Source organism: Carcharhinus amblyrhynchos, chromosome 6 (assembly GCF_965287045.1).
Source record: "Carcharhinus amblyrhynchos chromosome 6, sCarAmb.v2.hapA, whole genome shotgun sequence".
Lineage (NCBI taxonomy): Eukaryota > Metazoa > Chordata > Chondrichthyes > Carcharhiniformes > Carcharhinidae > Carcharhinus > Carcharhinus amblyrhynchos.
The window spans coordinates 102,521,793-102,542,625 of record NC_137329.1 but is presented as its reverse complement, the minus strand read 5'-3'; the positions used below and the strand labels follow the sequence as shown (position 1 = coordinate 102,542,625).

The following is a 20,833-nucleotide window of genomic DNA, read 5'->3' as shown; positions in this document are numbered from 1 at the left end:
TGATTTAGTGCAGATCTTTCTTTATATTTTCACTTTCATCTTAATACAATCAATCTCAAACAGCAAATTCAATGCATTGGGCAATACTGTCTCAACTCACATCGCTGAAGAAGTCTACTGAAGATTGCTTCGTCTAAATGCCTTGCATACGATTAAGTAGTATAATAAATACTATGTAGAAAATGTTACATTTCTGAATGGATTTGTTTTGTTTCCTAAGTAATTGCACATCACCAACTTGCCGCGTTTTACTGCATCTGCACAATTATCCTGTAAAATAAATCTGACTATTAATTTAACCTGAATGCAATGGTCTACCAATGGATGCACTGGCATTTGGAATACACACTAATAAATATAGTAATCACTACACATGGTCCCGTCAGCCATGGCAATCAGAGTGGGCGAGGGGCGGACAATGGAAAAGTCTGTTGACTTCGGGCGGGATTTTACGGTTGCGGGACAAGCGAGGCAATAAAATCCCGCCCGTGGTCTCTGGTGCACTGCATCCAATTCTTGGCAAAACATTGCAGGTTCTGGTTAATAGGAGACTGGTTCTACCTTTAAAAACTACCTTTGCTTGGACGGTAGTTAAATCTACTGGTAGAAACTGAATTATGACATCTCAGGCGGAATTCTCCTATCTGGGATCAAGTCCTGTGGCAGGGGTAGGGACTGTTTCCTGTGGAGGCCAACATGAAACCACACCATTAGTTTTGTCCCTGACATCATTAATTATGCATTTGGTGTTTCTGTGCCATCTTTTGTAGTGAGGCAGGCCTGATGGCATGTGTCCTGGCATAACACCCGGTGCCATATTGTAAAGGTGCCTCACGTCACTGATTCACCATTGAAGAAAGAAGATGGACCCCCTGGAGTGAGGCTGGTAGTGGGACCTCCTCAAAGAACTGAAGCTGAAAGATCCATCTGATAGATGCTCCCTCACCCACTGCTGTGGTGTTTCTGAGTCGCTGGCGGCTTCTATCCTGAAATCCTGAGACAGCTCCCAGCCTTCTTCAGCTACGTTCCAATTTCTCCACACCACACTGTTCCAGACATGTTCAGGACCGGTTTGTTTTCCTGCTGGTGTAATGGAGAACTGGACGTGGGGGGAGGTTTCTGGTCCAGCCTGCATCAATATCCCATCAGCAGGATGCAAATCAGTTTCACTCTGGCCTCAGGACTAGGGACCAGGTGGTGGCAGATGGGATTAGGTGGGAGGTCAGCTGTTTCTAATTTGTTGGTGCGGACTCAATGGGCCAAAGGGCTTCTCTGATTCCAGTAGGATTCCCTGAGTAGCATCAGAAGATCCCTCTCTAAATTCACACCAGCGTAAAACCAATTTTTTGGCTCCCTATTGAACTCTCCACTGCCCACCAGTGAACCTGCTAGCAGGGCATGAGAGAAATCCAGCTCGAGTTTTAAGTTCCCATTGTCACTAGGTGATAAATTAAGAGGTGAGTTTCCCTGGAGAATCTCTCACTTATCCACTTTTCATGGAAAATTATGTAAACACCATTCCGCAATTTCTGAGATGTCGTCCACTTTTCTGATGAGATTTCAGTAAATGAGTTGGAGAATCTCAATGGAAATTCATCTCTTCGTCTAATTTAATCATTTATGATTCTAGGATTTATTTTTTCCCCTGAATATATGGTTTGGTACTTTCTAGGTCCATGTGGATGGCACATTCCCTTTCCTGATCAATGTCCAATGACTAACAAACCAAAGCCAAGTAAAGACCATTTTTGAGGACCTCCTGAAAGATTCTTATCCATTTCAGTCTATACAGAATGGAGAATGAACAATATTGATCATAGTTTATGCACGGGGAGAATGCACACCCATTTCCAACACCCTCCCATCTGAAAAGAGTGTGCGAACAGAGAAGGAGTGAGAAGAAAAGAACGTTCAATGCTGATTCAAGAGCTACAAGACATAAAACGCAGCTGCTGACACTTTCTATGCTGAGCTGACTACAGCTACCCGAGAAAAATGGCTTTTTACAATCTCATAATCACCAGCCTTATCATCAAAACCAATTGAACTCCTTCAGGGATAATCTCTTAACAATTAACGCACAGAAAAACTAATTTTCTATTGTGCACATTCACTGTGCTTCAGATCACATGCATCGCTGATACATCAGAAGTAGTTGTTCAGCTGGTATCTTCAGTATCCAAGCCTCACAGTTCAGTTACTGTTTAATACAAGCACCCAAGGCATTGAAACAGCCACATATAATCTTCATCTAAATCACTTAAGCATTATAACTTGAATCCAAATCTTTTGCTTCACTCCAATTGCAAACAAATCTGGATTTAAAAGATTAAAGCTGCTCAATATGCAAATCATCGCTAAAGTAGCAGACAAAGGCCCCCGGCTTCCCCCGGATCAGTCTAACAAAGCCGCCTGGATCACGGCATTTTACCTGACCTCACTCCCGTCACAAGAGTGCTTACAAAAGCCTGTTAAATTGACTGTTGAATTAAGTTGCAGTGGAACAATAAGCCTAGCTTTCAAAATCCCAAATTAAACTGAAAGAGTCTGCTCGCGTTGTACCTCAGAGGGAGAGGTCCCAAAAGCTAAACGTCAGTGCACTGTTTATCAAGGACATCAGGTAAAATTAAACTTCCCCAGTAGGAATCTGCAACAGCTACAGAACTGTCTAGAAGCATGAAGTTTTCATTAAACAGTATTGGCCTGTGAAAGATAACTATATTTAATTGATTAGGCAGGTTTATCCTGCAAAGTAAATAACATATCAGCTACACCACTAGCGTTGACAGGGCGTCTACATAACATTTCTCTTTCACAGTCTTCTTGTGACAAAACAGACATTTTGTAGATTTCTCAAAATAGTTTGGTAGGCAGTCTGCTGTGCTATCTTAATTGCTAAATGGAGCCAAAGTATAAACTTCCTGGTGTTAATTTCAAATATATTAAACATCGGAAGATATTGGTGTCGTGGTAATGTCGTTGGACGAGTAATCCAGAGGCCCACTTTACTGCCCTGGGGATGTGGGTTCAAATCCCACCATGACAGCTGGTGGAATTGCAAGCTAGCCTCAGTAATAGTGACCACAGAACTATCGATTGTCGGAAAAACCCACCTGGTTCACTAATGCCCTTCCGGGAAGGAAATCTGCCATTCTCACCCCACTCTGGTCCACGTGTGAATCCGGACTCACGGCAATGTGGTTGACTCTTAGCTGCCCTCTGGAATAGTGGGGCAATTAGAGATGGGCAACAATGCTGGCCTTGGCAGCAGAATCCCATGAAAGAGTGAGAAAAAAACATACTCTGCAGATAATACTCTACAGGACAATACTCTTCCAATATTTGTTCACCAAATGACTTTCAGGACATAAAATTAGGACATTTATGATTCACTTGGCTGCCTGTTAATTCTCTCTGAACATTACTTCACCCTAGTCCAACAATATACATTTCTATAATGCTTTCCCACGTGTAAGGGACTATCTGAAAGTTTCACAGGATAGTGGGCAAATGGTAGTCCCTAAGCAAAAGGAAAAGACAGTAAAATTGTTTTTGGGGCGGAGGCAAAGGTAATGGTAAAGAGAAGCATGTCAAGGAGACTTTTAAAAAATCAGGAAGATGCTGAGGAAGGAAACTCTGATGTGGAGATGCCAACTTTGGACTGGGGTGGGCACAGTAAGAAGTCTCACAACACCAGGTTAAAATCCAACAGGTTTATTTGGTATCATGAGTTTTTGGAGCACTGCTCCTTCATCAAGTGACTCACTTGATGAAGGAGCAGTGCTCCAAAAACTCGTGATACCAAATAAACTTGTGGGAGGAAACTCTGGGGAAGAATTGCCTGAAAAAGAAGCCTTGATTGGTGGAGAAGATGGAGCTTCATGTTCAAATTTTACATCAATGCATGTTTGGACCTCAAATATGGTCCTGTTTGCTATTAGTTATGCAGGATAGCATTACTGATAGCAAATAGGTGTTTTAATGGGGAAAAAAAAATCTGAACCAGAAGAGTTAGGTGACACTGAAAGCACCCACAGCATTTTAAAATTAAATGAGGAATATTCTCAAGGAATGGTCATGCTGTGGTTACCTGATACACTTTGTCTGTTGGAATCGGTATCTCCATTATTGGAGGTGGAGTTGCTGGGGGCAGTGTTGTCCACTCCACCAAGCAGTGGTCTTAAGTGGCTGACTGAAACTTGCTCAATAAACGATGTCCCATACTTTCGAAAATACCACCATTCAAATATCTGTGGATCAAAAAGAAATAAAATTCAATATGTTGATCAAACCTAAAAATTTGGGATAACTTTTAAGATTGCTTCTATAGTGGACACCTGCCCTAAGTATCTGGTCATTGATCTCCGTAATGCTTGTGAATCCTACAGTGATGCATAAATTGACTCCTACACTCCAACAGAGACTAGGTTCCAAACCAGTGTAACTGGCTGTAAAGATCTGGGTCATGAAAGATGCTAATATAATGCAAGTCTACTCTTACCTACAGGTGGATAATGGTCAAAATGAGAATTCTAATACTCCATCGAATAAAAGTGTCCTTAGAGACTTCTTATGTTTTCTTCTGCACCTTTGACTAAGGTCATAAGCATTCATATATAAGTAATGGCACACCAAAAGAAGCAATGGGGTAGAATTTCAATGAGGGTCCTCCCAATTTCCTAGTGCAACCTCAGCAGAAACCCTGAAGGAAGGATGGTGGATTATGCAGCTTCCCAGGGATTTCTGCCCCTGGGCAGAACTGGGAGGACAACTATATGAATCCTAGCCATGGACTTACATTTGTGTTTTTAAACACTTGATAAGGGATGAAAGGAGAAAGGATTGTTTCAAGATATTCAAGCTGTACTATCTATGTTTAATATATCTCTTTTCAGTTTGTGAGAGCATGCATGTGCACACGCACGTGTGTGAAATGTGAGGGGACAAACTTTACTGCCATGCCACAATGTGTTGGATACACCCAATAGTAAACACCAAACTTCCACTCTACATAGTTAAAAGTAAAGCAAAGTTTACTTACTAGTCACAAGTAAGGCTTACATTAACACCTCAGTAAAGTTACTGCAAAAATCCCCTAGTCGCTACAGTCCAGCGCCTGTTTGGGTCAATGCACCTAACCAACACATCTTCCCGACTGTGGGAGGAAACAAAAGCACCCAGAGGAAACCCATGCAGACATGGGGATAACGTGCAAACTCCACACAATGACCCAAGCAGAAATTGAACCTGGGTCCCTGGCACTATGAAGCAGCAGTGCGAACTGCTGTGCCACTGTGCTGCCCAAAGTGTGATCAGAGCAGAGGCTGTAAACATTGGATGTAAACATGGCTGTAAACCATGTCATTGGATTTCAGAACACAATGTGGTCCTGCAATAAAACAGAGATTTCAAAATCACCTGGAAGAGCTTTTATATTGAAAAGATTCATGTGCAATTTCCTGACAGATCCTTCATTTATCAAAGGTCATTGAGGGCGGTAAGTGGTAAATTATCTAAAGGAAAGAACTCACAGCACCATCCATAGCACCATCCATATGACATGCAGAGCTGAGAACACAAGTTATGAAGCCTATCAGGTGGCACTTTATTATCTTTGATCCATCGCTTATGGATAAATGTCACATACTCCATTTCTCATGCATTACTGCCTCGTCAGCTCACTTTATGACCTCTGAAAACAGAGGCATATACAGTGAGCTTAACTAATCACCTGTCCCAACAAATGTCTTTGAATTCAAATACATTAAACCAAAAAAAAACATTTGGCACAAATTTGGGTCTTGCTCATCCCACATTCGGTGCAATGAGATAGATACAAACTTAGTGAAGAAATGGCTGATCATTCTACAAAATAAAAGCAAAGCTCTTAAATCCAAAAAGCTCAAGTTAACATTCTGAATTGAGGCAAAGCCAATTTTGATGATATTAGGCAGGAACTTTCAAAGCTTAATTGGGGGAGTCTGTAGGAAGGAAAAGGGACGTCTGGTAAGTGGCATGCTTTCAGAAGTGTGTTAACCAGGGTTCAGGGTAAACACATTCCTCTTAGAGTGAAGGGCAAGGCTAGCAGAAGTTGGGAACCCTGGATGACTCAGGATATTGAGACCCTGGTCAAGAAGAAGAAAGAGGCACGTGACGTGCATAGGCAGCTGGGATCAAATGAATCTCTTGAAGAGTATTGGGGGTGTAGGAGTAGAGTTAAGAGAGAAATCAGGAGGGCAAAAAGGGAACATGAAATTGTTTTGGCAGATAAAGCAAAGGAAAAACCACAGAGCTTCTTCAAATACATAAAGGGCAAAAGAGTAACAGGGGAGAGAGTAGGGCCTCTTACGGATCAATAAGGTAATCTATGTGCGGATCCGCAAGAGATGCGTGAGATTCCTCATCAGTATTTACTGTTGAGAAAAGCATGGATGTTAGGGAACTTGGGGAAATAAACATTGATGTCTTGAGGAGTGTACATATTACAGAGGTGGTGGTGCTGGAAATCTTAAAGCGCCATTAAGCTCGATAAATCTACGGGACCTGATGAGGTATATCCCAGGACGTTGTGGGAGGCTAGGGAGGAAATTGCGAGTCCCTAGCCGAGATATTTGAATCATCGATATTCATGGGTGATGTGCCTGAACATTGGAGAGTGGCAAAGTTGTGCCTTTATTTAAAAAGGGCTGCAGAGAAAAGCCTGGGAACTACAGACCAGTGAACCTCACATCTGTGGTGAGTAAATTGTTGGAAGGTATTTTGAGAGACAGGATCTACAGGCATTTAGAGATGTAAGGACTGATTAGGGACAGTCAGCGTGGCTTTATGAATGGAAAATCGTGTCTCACAATTTTAAATGAGTTTTTTGAAGAGGCAACCAAGAAAGTAGATGAGGGCAGTGCAGTTGATGTTGTCTACATGGACTTCGGCATGGCCTTTGACAAGGTACCACATGGTAGGTTATTGCATAAAGTTAAATCTCATGGGATCCAGGCTGAGGTATCTAAGTGGATACAAAATTGGCTTCTTGACAGGTGGTTGCAAAGAGTTTTTTTTCAAACTGGAAGCCTGTGACCAGCGATGTGCCTCAGGGATCAGTGCTGGGCCCACTGTTATTTGTCATTTATATTAATGATTTGGATTAGAATATAGGGGGCATTGTTAGTAAGTTTGCAGATGACACCAAGATTGGTGGCACAGTTAACAATGAGGAAGGTTATCTCCAACTGCAGTGGGATCTTGATCAATTGGAAAAGTGGCAGATGAATGGCAGATGGAGTTTAATTTAGACAAATGCAAGGTAACGCATTTTGGTAGATTGATGGCAGGACTTACTCAGTTAATGGTAGGGCGTTGGAACAGTTACTGAACAAAGAGATCTAGGGGTGCATGTTCACAGCTCCTTGAAAATGGAGTCACTGGTGGACAGAGTGGTGAAGAAGGCATTTGGCATGCTTGGTTTCATTGGTCAGAACACTGAATACAGGAGTTGGGATGTCTTGTTGAAGTTGTACAAGTCATTGGTAAGGCCACACTTGGAATACTGTGTGCAATTCTGGTCACCGTAATATAGAAAGGATATTACTAAACTAGAAAGAATGCAGAAAAGATTTACTAGGATGCTACTGGGACTTGATGAATAGACTGGGACTTTTTTCTCTGGAGTGTAGGAGGCTGAGAGGTAACCTTATAGAGCTCTATAAAATAATGAGGGGCATAGACAAGGTAGATAGTCAATATTTTTTCCCAAAGGTAGGGGAACCTAAAACTAGAGGGCATAGGTTTAAGGTGAGAGGGGAGAGATACAAAAGTGTCCAGGGGGCAATTATTTCACACAGAGGGTGATGAGTGTCTGGAAAAGCTACCAGAGGTAGTAGTAGAGGAAGGTACAATTTTATCTTTTAAAAAGCATTTAGATAGTTATATGGGTACGATGGGTATAGAGGGATATGTGCCAAATGCGGGCAATTGGGATTAGTTTAGGGATTTCAAAAAAAAAGGGCAGCATGGAAAAATTGGGCTGAAGAGCCTGTTTCCATGCTGTAAACCTCTATGACTCTAATCTTTGTGCACATCGATTCCAAATTAATAGGAAAAACAAGCACAAGCATGGCAGCATGGTGGCACAGTGTGAATGGTGGTTTATGCAGCTTCCCAGGGACTTCTGCCCGAGTTAAAGCAGATGATTGGGAGAACACCTGTGTAAATTCAAGCTATGTAAATACCATTGTGTTTTAAACACCTGATAAGAGATGAAAGGAGGAAGGATTATATTAAAATATTCCAGCAGTACCATCTATGTTTAGTACATCTCTTTTCAGTTTGCGACAGTGTGTGTGAAATGTGAGGGGGAGAATTTTGCTGCCGTGCCATAATGTGTTCAATTCAGCCAACAGTAAACACCAAACTTCCGCCCTACATAAACAATCCAGGGTGTTACCAGAAGAGAGGCTGTTCACATTGCGACCATATCATTGGATTTCAGAACACAATGTGATCCTGCAATAAAACAGACATTTCAAAATCACTTGGAAAAGTATTTATATTGAAAAGATTCATTTGCAGTTTTCTTTCCCTCTGCTGGTGAATTAAGCTGGCTGGTGAGTTAAGCCCCGCACATTGTCTCCAGTAGCTAAAAACAGTCTGGTCCATTTTTTCAAGCACCATGTGCATAGGATTGGGAGCAAAAGCTCACCGAAAAAACTGTCCCATTTTCACTGGACGCTTTTTTATCTTGTAAAACTCCACCCATTGGGTGGGAAAAGCGAGAGTAGCCTGCCAGTAGCACTGCCAGGTTTTCCCACCATATTTTGAAATACGTTGCCAAACAAAATGTGAATGGATGGGTCCCATGACTTCATGGTAAGTTTTCAAAAGCGCTTCGATAGAAAAATACCATCCACCATGGAACGCCCCCTGAAACTGCTCCTTCATACTTCCCAGATAGTGCCACGGTACTTCCCGAATATGACTCTCTCCGCCATGGAGTTGCACTCACCTGCCCGCCTCCGGAGGGCTCTGCTCGCCAGGTGCAGGTCATGGGGGAACCTATGATGATTCATGTCGATGTGACCGGACAATTTAATGTTGGGGCGAGTGGCTATCAGGTGTGAACGTCTGATAATGATATGTAAATGTATGCAAACAAGTATCCCAAATTTTAAAGTCAGGATTCCCGTTGTGTCACTGGTGGGGAATGGAGATGTTCAACTGAGGAAATTATTCCAGCATACAAGTTATTTTGGGATTCCCGTGCTATTCTTCACCCTTTACCACCACCACACCACACGCCCCACATGCCCCCCCCTCCCCCGCCCCCAACCACCCCCCGCCCCAAAAACAGGAGCAGAAAGCCCGAATCAACCCTGTTTCGATCTGCACGGATGAATTTTTCCAGCACTTTCTCTCTCAATGAGAATTTAAACAGGCGCGAAGCACCAGCAGCTAAATACAGCTCAACACAACAGCATTGCTGCCACCTGACCATAAACACTGTTTTCTCAATGCAGGGGAACTAGACTATGACAAGTTAGGGAATGACTTATACAAACAAACCATCACACCAGGCAGCTAACAATGCCGCAGCAGAGGAGGAGGTAACAATAAATTCAATGCCAAACTCCAGAAATAGCAATAAGACATGTTTGAACTGTGTGAAGAATTACAAAAAGTTAAAGTTTATTTATTAGCCACAAGTAGGCTTACATTAACACTGCAACGAAGTTAGCGTGAAATCCCCTAGTTGCCACACTCCAGCACCTGTTCGTGTACACTGAGAGAGAATTTACCATGGCCAGTGCATCTAACCTGCACATCTTTGGACTGTGGGAGGAAACCAGAGCACCTGGAAGAAACCCACGCAGAAACAGTGATTACGTACAGACTCCGCACAGACAGTGACCCAAGCCGGGAATCGAATCTGGGTCCCTGGCGCTATGAGGCAGCAGTGCTAACCACTGCGCCGCTATGCTGCCCCTGACAATTGAATAATAATGAATATGCAGGCTACTACACTATCTGCAGAATGGCTCCAAAAACACTGAATATTGCTGATTGCAGCAACACTGGACTTGTGCAGCAACATAAGCATATATCTCTGGCAAGCGTGCTCATGTTTCCTGAGATTGATAGATATTAATGAGAATGTTCAATGATATAACACAATCTTCAGGAGGCTCAGCTTCAAAATCCATTAAAAGCTGACCTCAATTTCTGCAGAACAGGCAGTATGATCTCAGATGAGCTGCTGCATTGTTTGGAAATGCATCAAAATATTACATCATGTTTCAATAAGCTAAGGATGGAGTGATGTGAAATCAGCAGCAGATGTGTAAAGGAGTACAGTAAGTGCAATAATGTGCCAGTAAATACAGTGTGAGCATAATCCTTCTGTGAAGTCCACTGAATGAAAGGCGTGCTCTCCACTGCTGTGTCTCCTCCACTTCTAATTATTCAACATCCTAAAGGTATTTAGTCCTTTGAAAAAGGGACAGGGGTCCATCCTGTGGCACAAATGCAAACACTCAAAATTCACAATTGCCAGCTGCAGCTCAGCTCATAATACAACGCAGCCTCCTCATAACACAATGGTTGGGGTCCATAAAATGTTATCGCGAATGTTATCAGGGTCGCACTAAATCACTAAACCGGAAAGAGCAAAAAAAAAAGGACCCATCCATCATATCCGATTTTGTGCTAAATCGGGGTGCGTAAAATCAGGGTTCTACTATGCTCTCACCATCTGAGTCAGAAAGTTGTCAGCTCAAGTCCCACTCCAGAGACTCAAGGACAGTAATGTAGGCTGGCACACTCCACTGAGGGAGTGCTGCACTGTTGGAGGTGCAGTCCTTCGAGCAAAGCGTTAAAAACAAAGCCCAGTCCGCTTTTTACCCTCCATGGCACGATTGCGAAGATGAGCGGGGGGAGCTATCCATGTTGTCCTGGCCAATATCTATCTCTCAATCAAAATCACTGCAGTGGCTGGTCCAATCATCAGCACATTATTGTTTGTTGGGGCTTGCTGTTTGCAATTTCTACATTGTAATGTTTCCACCATTACCACACTTCAAAATTATTTCATTGACTGTACAGTGTTTTGAAATGTCCCAAGGTAATGACAGGTGTTGCACAAAGACAAGTTTTCATTTCTATGCAATTGATAAAAAAAAGCATTCAGTTCCAGGGCTCAAGTCCAGAGACCATGCAGTCCCAGTCAAGGAGCAGTTCCAAGAAACCTCTTTAGGAACCTTTCGAATTTCAGCAGCAGGTATGCCGTGGGTGGAATTTTCCATTCTGGACACCAAGTCTGGTGACGGGTGGGAAAGTTGACACAATTCCTGCTGGGCATCGGCACGACAGAACACACACAATCTTCCGATCAGCCTATTACTTATGCAGCTGCGTGAAGAGCAGCGAATCTCATGGCGGGTAGCAGGAAGTCGGTCGCCCCACTGTCGCCTCATGGGATCAAAAGTCCTGACGCCATTTTCAAAAGACACCCAGACAGGCATTCACTCATTGCAGGCCAGGAGCTCTGCATTACTCCTCCAAAGTTGTTATGGCTGTAGCTCACACTGAGAAGCTGGCAACCACAGCCCAGGAAATACGAGGGCACGCCTGCAATGCCTTCCGCTCATTTCTTGATAAGAGCACTACCAGCAATTGCACCAATGCTTGCCAGTGCAGAGATGCAGGTCTACTAGCCTTTTAACGCTATAGAAACTCCGTTGCTTCTTCCTGCTCCAGCCCTAGCTCCTCTTGGCCTTGTGCCAACCAGCAATGAGCCCTCCTCTCCTCTTCTCGATTAGAGCCATTACCAAGGTAGGTTGCCTGCAGCCTGTGTCATTGATGTCTCAGTAAATGTGTGAACAGATTGAACTAATACAAATGGTTAGCATGACCTTTACAGGGTTTCCTCCAACTCAAAGCCAACAGGTCAGTGCTAAGCCTTGCGCCTGGCCTCCATCTAGACATGGCAAACCCATCCCACTCCTTCCAAATAAAGGACACCCTGGAAGACCAGAGATGTGGAGACATTGCTCTGTGACCAGGATGATGAGAGCCAAGTGCAAGAAGCTTCACTCCAGCACTATTCTGCTTATCTCCACTACCTTTGAGACTCTATAGAGAGCCCATTGCGTTGGCAGGAAGGAAAGACAAACTGCATGAGGACTTGTCAGCCAAAACCATTCATCCAGGAGGATGGAGATGTGGAGTCACAAGTTGGCTGTTATCTAGCAGCTGCTTTCAGAGATATCCACTTCCCTGCCTCCGAATGCAAAATGAACAGCAGCTCCAGACTTTGCTGGGATCTTGATGTCATGAGTTGGGAGTAAATCTGCTGCAATGTGTGAGAACACAACTGTGCATGAACGACATCCAGTTGTCTTAATTATTAGGGTTTCCCTTTTGTCAGCCACTTGTGCTGACTGTGAATCCACCCAGAAAGATCCTCCCCCCATCTTGTGAGATCTCATTGACTAAATAGCTGTGTACTCAAGGTCAGAATGGAAAAATGGTGCTCTTCATCTTTCAAACTCACTACTTCTAGCCTCTCCCTGTCACCTACCAACTTCTCCCCATCACCACAGACTACCCAATATCACTATTCCTCTCCTCTCTGTCACCCTTGAACTTCCTCCCATTACCCTGGATTCTATCACAATCTATCTCCATTTGCCTTTCATTCCCTCAGAATCAACACGCATTACTGTTGTCATGCCCACCCTGCGCCCTCCCAGTACCTAAGCCATCTATCTAGCCCTTGTGACCCTCCCGACAACACCTTCACCTACCACTCCCACCCTGGACCTGCAACCCCACCGTATCCCATTATCCCCTCTGACTGTAACTGTACCTCCTATCACTGGTATCCAGACTTCACCCCCCCAACCCCGGCACCTGAATACTCTCTTCCGCTTCCCCAGTAAGCCTGCCTCGCGTGTCCAGCCACCACTGCTCCACCCTTCCATCCTACCACCATACCCCTTCATCCTTCCAGCCTTCACATGCCTTATCTCTCCAGCCTTGGCATTGCTGTTGCTACCAGCATTGAGTGAAGTTATCTGAGGTCCCCAAGAAGGCAAAAGTAACATCTAATAATCTCAAAGTGTGGAAGAGATGAAGCTCGCTACTTATGTACACTCGTAAATCTGAACGTTCTAAATTCTCACTGGGGGAGGGGGAACTTAATCCGGAGGATATTCTGGCACGATAACCTTCTAATTAACATACATGAGATGCTAATGATTGCAAATGGGGTTCCCAACATTGTTGATTGGGAAATTCGATCTGCCTTTAGCCCACTATCAAAGTAGGGAGAACAAAATTCCAAACTAATTCTCCTTCAGCAGCAAACAGACTTCTTTAAAAAAAACACGCCAAATTAACTGCCCCATCTAACACAAAATCCCGCTGTTGGCGGGATTGGAAAATTCCACCCCATAACCAAAAATGTGAGCTTTCTTGATTATAATGGAAGGCAAATACACGTGTTTAGTCATAGAGTCTATAGAAGCAGTAGTATCAAAACGCTTCCAGAAAAAAGATCAAGAAATTACAGGAGGTGGAAGAACTGAAATGGTGCAGTATGTTAGACAGGATCATCAGCAAGCTGGACAAATCCTCCACGTTTATTTATGCCCATATTATTATTAATGTTACTAACAATGATGATACTGACTCACCAGAATAAGCCCGGAGATCAAAGATGATGTGCCTGTCAGAGCAACGTAGAATTTGGGAGTTAACGTATTCAAAAACATACTCACTGCAAAAGAAAGAAGGGTAAGATGTATTAACATTCATCTTTAAAGGCAAAAGCACAGTTCTACAGGATTTAAAAGCACTTATAAACAGTCTTGAACTTCAATGCTATCCAATTTTTGGATCTGACCTGATAGAATATGTATGTATGAATTGCAGATTTCAATATATGATTTTGCAATTTACAATTATGAATAGTTTTCAGAAATCACCGTTCGTCTCAGAGTTTAACTACTGGTTACAGTCGTGTGCAGATTCTGCTACTGAGCTTTCTAAAGCAGAGGCAAAGATTGTGTTTGAGAATTTGAATTTAGTTTTCTAATAGGAAAGAAAAGCCCTGAAAATTAAAAATAAACTAGTATCAATAGACATAAGGCTGTGGAGATTGTTGTAAAACCCGACTAGTTCACTAATTCCTTCTCTGAAACCTGGCTTTCAGTGACTCCGAAATGCCACCTGAAGAGGCGTAGCAAACAACTGCTGCCATTCAAGAGGAACACCCACTACAACCTTCACAGGGCAAGTCGAGGCGAGCAACAAAACACCCATATCCAGAGAATCATAGAATCCTTGCGGTGCAGAAGAAGGCCATTCAACCCATCGAATCTGCACCGACTCTCTGACAGACTATCTTACCCAGGCCCACCACTCCATCTTAACCTTTGGCTAATCCACTAACCTACACATCTTGGGAAACTAAGGGGCAATTTAGCTTGGCTAATCCACCTAACCTGTGCACCGTTTGAGTGTGGGAGGAAGCCGGAGCATTGGGAGGAAACCCACGCAGAAACGGGGAGAACATGGAAACTCCACAGTCACCCAAGGCCGGAATTGAACCTTGGTCCCTGGCACTGTGAGGCAGCAGTGCTAATCACTGTACCACTGTGCTGCCCTTATAATTTTTCAATTAATTTTTCAAAAAATAATTGTTCAAAGATATTCAGCTTTATATTTACTTTCTTGATTTATCTTGTGCATGAGAGGAACAGGTGCAGAAAGCTACAGAACGGTGAGACGGAGAATCTTTCGAGCTGAGGCACAGAAATATTGATGCACAAATGTGCAAACAATCCCTGCAGATTTCCTCACTTCCCTTTCACACACCGCCCCCCCCCCCCACCCCCACCCCACCCAACACTGCCTCCCCCTGCTATTTCCCCATCCCCTTCAGGCCCCAACCCCCTCAGGCCAAGCATCCTTGGCACTGTGAGTGTGCCCTGTATCCAGTGCTAAACAGATACTACCAGGCTGACACTGTCCCATGGACACTGCCCAGCCCTGCCCACAATCCCTCTTGGCTACAATGGCCTCTGAACCCACGATGAGGCCATCACATCCGGTCCCCATTAGTTGGGGACCATATGTGGTTCTCACCAGTGAGGGCCGTTAAGCGAGCAGCTAAGTTCAAATGACCCCGGAAGATAGTGCCTGGAGTCACTAATGATATTTAAACGATTTCCAGGCACAAAAGCTGATTTTGCCAGCAAAACAGTGCTGGTACGATCGGGAGAGGAAAGAAATTGAATGCAAACCGGTTTTTTTAGCCTTTCGCTCTGACTTACCAGCTCACGTTGCCCCCAAAATCTCAACATTCAGTTCAGGGTCAATTATTCCCATTTGGTAATACATTGCAGACTGACTTTACACAATGGATTTATAACTTCCACCACCTCATAGTCAACACAAGGGGGCACTAATGATCCAAGAGTGGGGCAAAGTAACTCTCAGGCCATTCCTTACAGGCAATTTATTAGAGTAAGACATTGCTCAAAAATGTGACAGAAGCCAACAAACTTACAGATCTTTTTAAACTCTAGTAATGCTCTGCATTCTAACACACCAGGCACACTACCAAAGTGCATAACTAATTGTTTCAATAAAAAAAAGACAACTTCCCACATTAGTTTATACAGTAACCTGATTATATAAAGTCTTGAACGTTCAGAGTAATTTGCAGTTATGCACTCAGTTTCAGGCTGAAAATGCCTAATGGCAGTCTACTTAGAGATCAAGCTTGTCCGTAAGTACCATAGTGTCAGTCCTCTGACAAGACTTGCTGATGTAAGTTCAGAACAATATTTTTCCAATTAGTTTGTGTTGCAGTCGACCTTTCATCTATACTTTTACATGGAATGCAAACTGCGTTGATTTTGTCTGTATTCCGATTATGCTACTGAATGAAATATCTGCTGTTATAAAGGGCAATATAGTTGAAAGAATGTAAATATAGTAAACAAGTCTTAACGAATGAGGGTTTTTTTAAAAAATAAAGTCTGCAAAAGATACTTGGAACTTCATTTAATCTCAGCACGGGTTCTGAGATCTTCCCAAGGTGGATACTGGCTGAGTTAACATGGTGGGTGTGAGGGCAAAAGGTGGTGGCTGGGAAGCATGGGTTGACATGAGTTTTTGCTAAGTTGGCATTGGGGCTATGAAGGGCCATGAGGATGAGTGGGGGCCATAGATTGGCACAGAGGGTATGAGGGGCCATGGCAGTGGGCAGAAGAATTGGGGTTTGCATGGAGGGTGAGGGGGCATGGGGATGGGTGGGGAGTATGAGGTGTGCTGGTATAGATGGGACATGGTGAGTATGAGGGGATGCAAGGGGAGAGGACTATGTTTCTCTGTTTCTTTTTAAAGCTTTGATATTCATCTCCCTATCCGGCAGCCTTCACACTCATTTAGGGTCACCCGTGGAACCTCATCACCCCAGATCAAAAGATCTGACATTCTAGGCCATGTTCTCCGTCTTGGGTTTGCAGAATGAGGTAAAATGTCTTGACTTTGCATTTCCCACCTGAGAGCAAAAACCCAGGCTTTTCATTTGGTATCCAAAATCTTCCAATTGAATTAGTTGGTTCAAGATTTCAGTAATTCCCTTTGATGAATTAATAGAAGACTGCTAATGTAAATTTTAGAATATTCTGGACATGTTAATACAAGGTGGCTCACGTAAGTCAAATTCAAGCCTTTAATACGCTACAGCATGTAGGCAACATATTCCCAGATGGATGTTTCACGCAGTGTTATGGTCGAGGGTTTATAGTTTATATTTATATTTATAGTTTATAGCTGTATAGGGCATTGGTGAGGCCACAACTGGAGTACTGTGTGCATTTCTTCCCGCTCAAAAAAGACAGTAGGACTAGGGGGCACAGCCTCAAGATAAAGGGGGGGCGGTTTAGAACGGAGTTGAGGAGGAACTTCTTCACTCAAAGGGTGGTGAATCTCTGGAATTCTCTGCCCGTTGAAGTGGTGGAGGCTGCCTCGCTAAATATTTTTAAGACGCGGGTTGATGGGTTTTTGATAGGAGAAGGGATTAAGGGTTATGGGGAGAGGGCGGGAAAGTGGAACTGAGCAACGACAGATCAGCCATGATCTTATTGAATGGCGGGGCAGGCTCGGAGGACTGGATGGCCTACTCCTGCTCCTATTTCCTATTTCTTATGTTTAAGAATTAAACCAGTGTACTTTAATTAATATTCCTCACAAGGTTAACCAATCCTGTGATCTTACATGGGGGTGGGATGGGCAATGAGAGCAAAGAAGTAGAAGTAATGGGGAGAAGATGATGTAGTGGTATTATCCCTGGTCTTGTAATTCAGAGATTTGGTATTCCACGTAATACTCTGGGGACTTGGGTTCAAATCCCATCATGGCAGATGGTGAAATTGGAATTCAATAAAAATCTGCAATTAAAAGCATAATTGTCACCACGAAACCATTGTCAACTGCTGTAAAAACCCATCTTTAAAGAAGGAAATCTACCATCCTTACCCTGTCTGGCCTACATGTGACTCCGGACCCACATTAGTGTGGCTGACTCTTAAAATGCCCTCTGAAATGGGCTTAGCAAGCTACCTATCTCAAGGGTAATTAGGGATGGGCAATAAATGCTGGCCCTGGCAGCGACACTCACATCCCATGAACAAATTGAAAAAAAGATGGGAAAGGAGCTGCTGAGGGCTGCAGGCCACATTTAACCCAGCTTCCCAACAGGAAGGTGCAGCATACAGCCATTGGGGGCTCCTTTCCTTGTCACACACAGCACTCCACTCACCTCCCGCAACCCAAAAGCAACAAAAAAATTTGAATGGACGCAGAGGGCCAGCAATACATCAGGATGGCAAGAGGGACACAATAATCTGAATTTACTTGACAAAACAGTGACGCAGCAGTTAAAGTAAATACGAACATCAAAGTTCGTAAGAGTAAACACTGTTTTTCCTTCTGATTTACACCACGGACAGCTGACGTTCATGGCAGTTCTCAGAGGTCTGCATGAAATTATCATTTACGATCACTGAGTTCCCTCAAACTGCAAACTTATTCAAGTAAGTGAGCAGTTTAAAACCGAGTTTAATTCAACCAGATATCTATCTCACTGCACAACAGATGGCAAAGACTTTATCCAATAAATCTCATTCCTCACAGCTGAGATGTGATTTCTTCAAGCCGAACATATACTGGTTGCAAACTCTTGTGGACCTTTCAACAGCTGCAACTCACATGGAGTTACGCACCACTGTGTTGCACAGATTAAAAACAGCTGCAGTATTCAGTCCGTTGCTTCCTCACACTGTACACCATCTTCTCTGATCAGTGGCTGTTTGGGGGATATAGTCTGCTCAGATGAAAACTTTAGTTGGAGAGAGAGCCCTAAGGGCACCCCAATCAAGAATACCTCCAAATCGGTGTCAACTTGGACACCTCCAGGAACCACCTGGACGCAAGCTGTCTTGCAGGAGGATCTAGAAAGAAAATCAACCTTGGCTTCCAAAGGGCCTGGCACAACATGCAAGACAGATATAGTGTGCAATATAGCACATCCACAATAGGTCCTTAACTGGTGCAGTAGGTGACCCTAATTATGTTTCCTCCTCCAGTTGTGAGGGCAAGCAAGATGAAAAATGAACGGTTGTCTGTCAGTTCTCAAAGGCTTTCACATGAAACTGAATGGTGACAGGGCTTTTGAGCAAGGGACTAATTTTCTTCTTACTATTTCACTCACCACACCATTAAAGACAACTAAATTCTGCTAAAATGCTCCCTACTCACAAATGCCAATACAGCAATTGCTTGTGTAATTTTTTTCTTAACATCTGCAGGCCAGCAGTGCCCTCAGCATTCTTCCTTGTGCCCCTGCCCATTGGTCCGTGTAGAATCTGGTTAGAAGCTGATGAAAATGAATGGTGACAAAGCAGGCTAAAACACTGAACTCTCATCTACGAGCTTGATTTGATGCAAGCCCTTTCTTTTCCAATCATCCAGGGGAACCACTCTCTTCGAAGCTGGCTCCTCAATGCTGTCAAATTGTATCCGTCATCCTCACAGATCTACATTGACATCCTGTCCTGCAAAGAACAGAATTTAATATCCACATCCGCATCTACAAATGCTTACACAGACTCACACCGTCTTATCTTTAGTCTCCTTGAGACCCATGCCTCCTGTATCTTTCAGCCCTCAGATTCAGGCCTTATCAGCTTCTCCCCTTCTACTGTCTAATCATTGTGGGCAGAGCCGCCACAGCAGACAAGAAACCTCCTATGCACTCCCCCCCCAAACTCCCCACATCTCCCGCTTTAAAAACTTTCCCAAAACCATCTATTTAACCAGATTTCAGACATTCTTCCTAATAGTTCCATTCATGAGTCAACATTCATTCTCTTACCTGCCTCCACTGAATAGCACCTTGAGAAGCTTATCAAAGGTGCTACATGTTTTCAAATTGTTGTTATTTTGCTGTATTAGGTGCACTGGGCTCGACTGTTAAAGAGTCACACATCTCTTGTTCATTTTATTCAAAGTTGCTTCCTTAATCCAATAACGAGCTGAGGGCGGCATGGTGGCACAGTGGTTAGCACTGCTGCTTCACAGTGCCAGGGACCTGGATTTGATTCCCGGCTTGGGTCACTGCCTGTGTGCAGTCTGCACATTCTCCCCGTGTCTACATGGGTTTCCTCCAGGCACTCCAATTTCCTTCCACAGTCCCAAGATGTGTAGGTTATGGGGATTAGCCATGGGAGATGTGTGGGATAATGGGGATAGTGCCTAGCTAAGTTCCTCTCCTCCACCCTTCTCCCCACATTCCCAATTGGAGCCAGCATTTCTCCTCCCTACGCCCACTTGGAATCAGCATTTCTTCCCCCCCGCAACTTCCCCCACCTTCTTCCTCCAGATCAGAGCCGTCATTTCTCCTCTAGGTAAACCTGTTGTAAACCTTTTTGAATATATAGTGGGGAAAGGGAGGGCGGGGGGCTAATTTCATATAAATAAATTAAAATGTATTTAAAGCAGGTTCACGCCCTCAGGATCAGGATCTCGCCAGCATGAAATGCGACTTCTGAGATATCACCAAATCTTCAGTCCCTGCCGTCATTCCCGGGGACGGTGAGCATGGGCTCAAGATTGCCCCCATGATAACATGACACGAAAATCAGTAACCAAATTGCAAACAGTAAGGTTCTACAAACAGCAATGTGGTCAATCCTGAATTAGTATGTTTGATGCTAGGAAAACTATTGCTCAGAGGGCAAGAACTACTACCCTGCCCTTCTTCCCACTGTACAAAGAACAATCTGTATCCACCTAAATAAGTAGGTAGAAACTTGGCTTTAACATCTGATTGGAAAGATTGCATTTCCAACAAAGCCTGACCACCTCTACAAGGCACAAGTCAAAGTGTGATGGAATACTCTCCACTGCCTGGACGAGCGCAGCTCCAACCACAGTTAAGAAACCACCCAGGCACAAGCATCCACTCCCTTTACCACCGACACACAGTGGCAGCAGTGTGTCCCATCTATAAGATGAACTGCAGAAACTCACCAAAGGATCCTGTGACAGAACCTTCCAAACCCGTGACTTCCACCACCTGGAAGGACAAGTGCAGCAGATTCATGGGAAGACCATGACCAGGAAGTTACTCTCTAAGCCACTCGCCATCCTGACTTTGAAATACATCACAGTTCCATCACAATCACTGGGTCAAAATCCCTGGAGCACCACCACCACCACCACCTCTCTCCACCACCTCTCTCCACCACCCCCCCCCCCTCAAGGCAGC

At 43.8% G+C, this 20,833-nt stretch overlaps 1 protein-coding gene across 7 annotated transcripts in view; it reads right to left on the bottom strand.

The window, feature by feature from the left end:
* The window catches only part of LOC145344172 (suppressor of tumorigenicity 7 protein homolog), a 169,883-nt gene that overhangs the window by 49,585 nt on the left and 99,465 nt on the right, over positions 1 to 20,833 (bottom strand). For all 7 annotated transcript variants that reach the window (XM_080191089.1, XM_080191091.1, XM_080191093.1 and 4 more), the window contains 2 exons: positions 13,686 to 13,768; positions 4,091 to 4,250 (listed from right to left, as the gene is read on the bottom strand). In XM_080191089.1, coding sequence (XP_080047215.1) covers positions 4,091 to 4,250; positions 13,686 to 13,768 — 243 coding nt within the window. The remainder of the gene's footprint in view (positions 1 to 4,090; positions 4,251 to 13,685; positions 13,769 to 20,833) is intronic.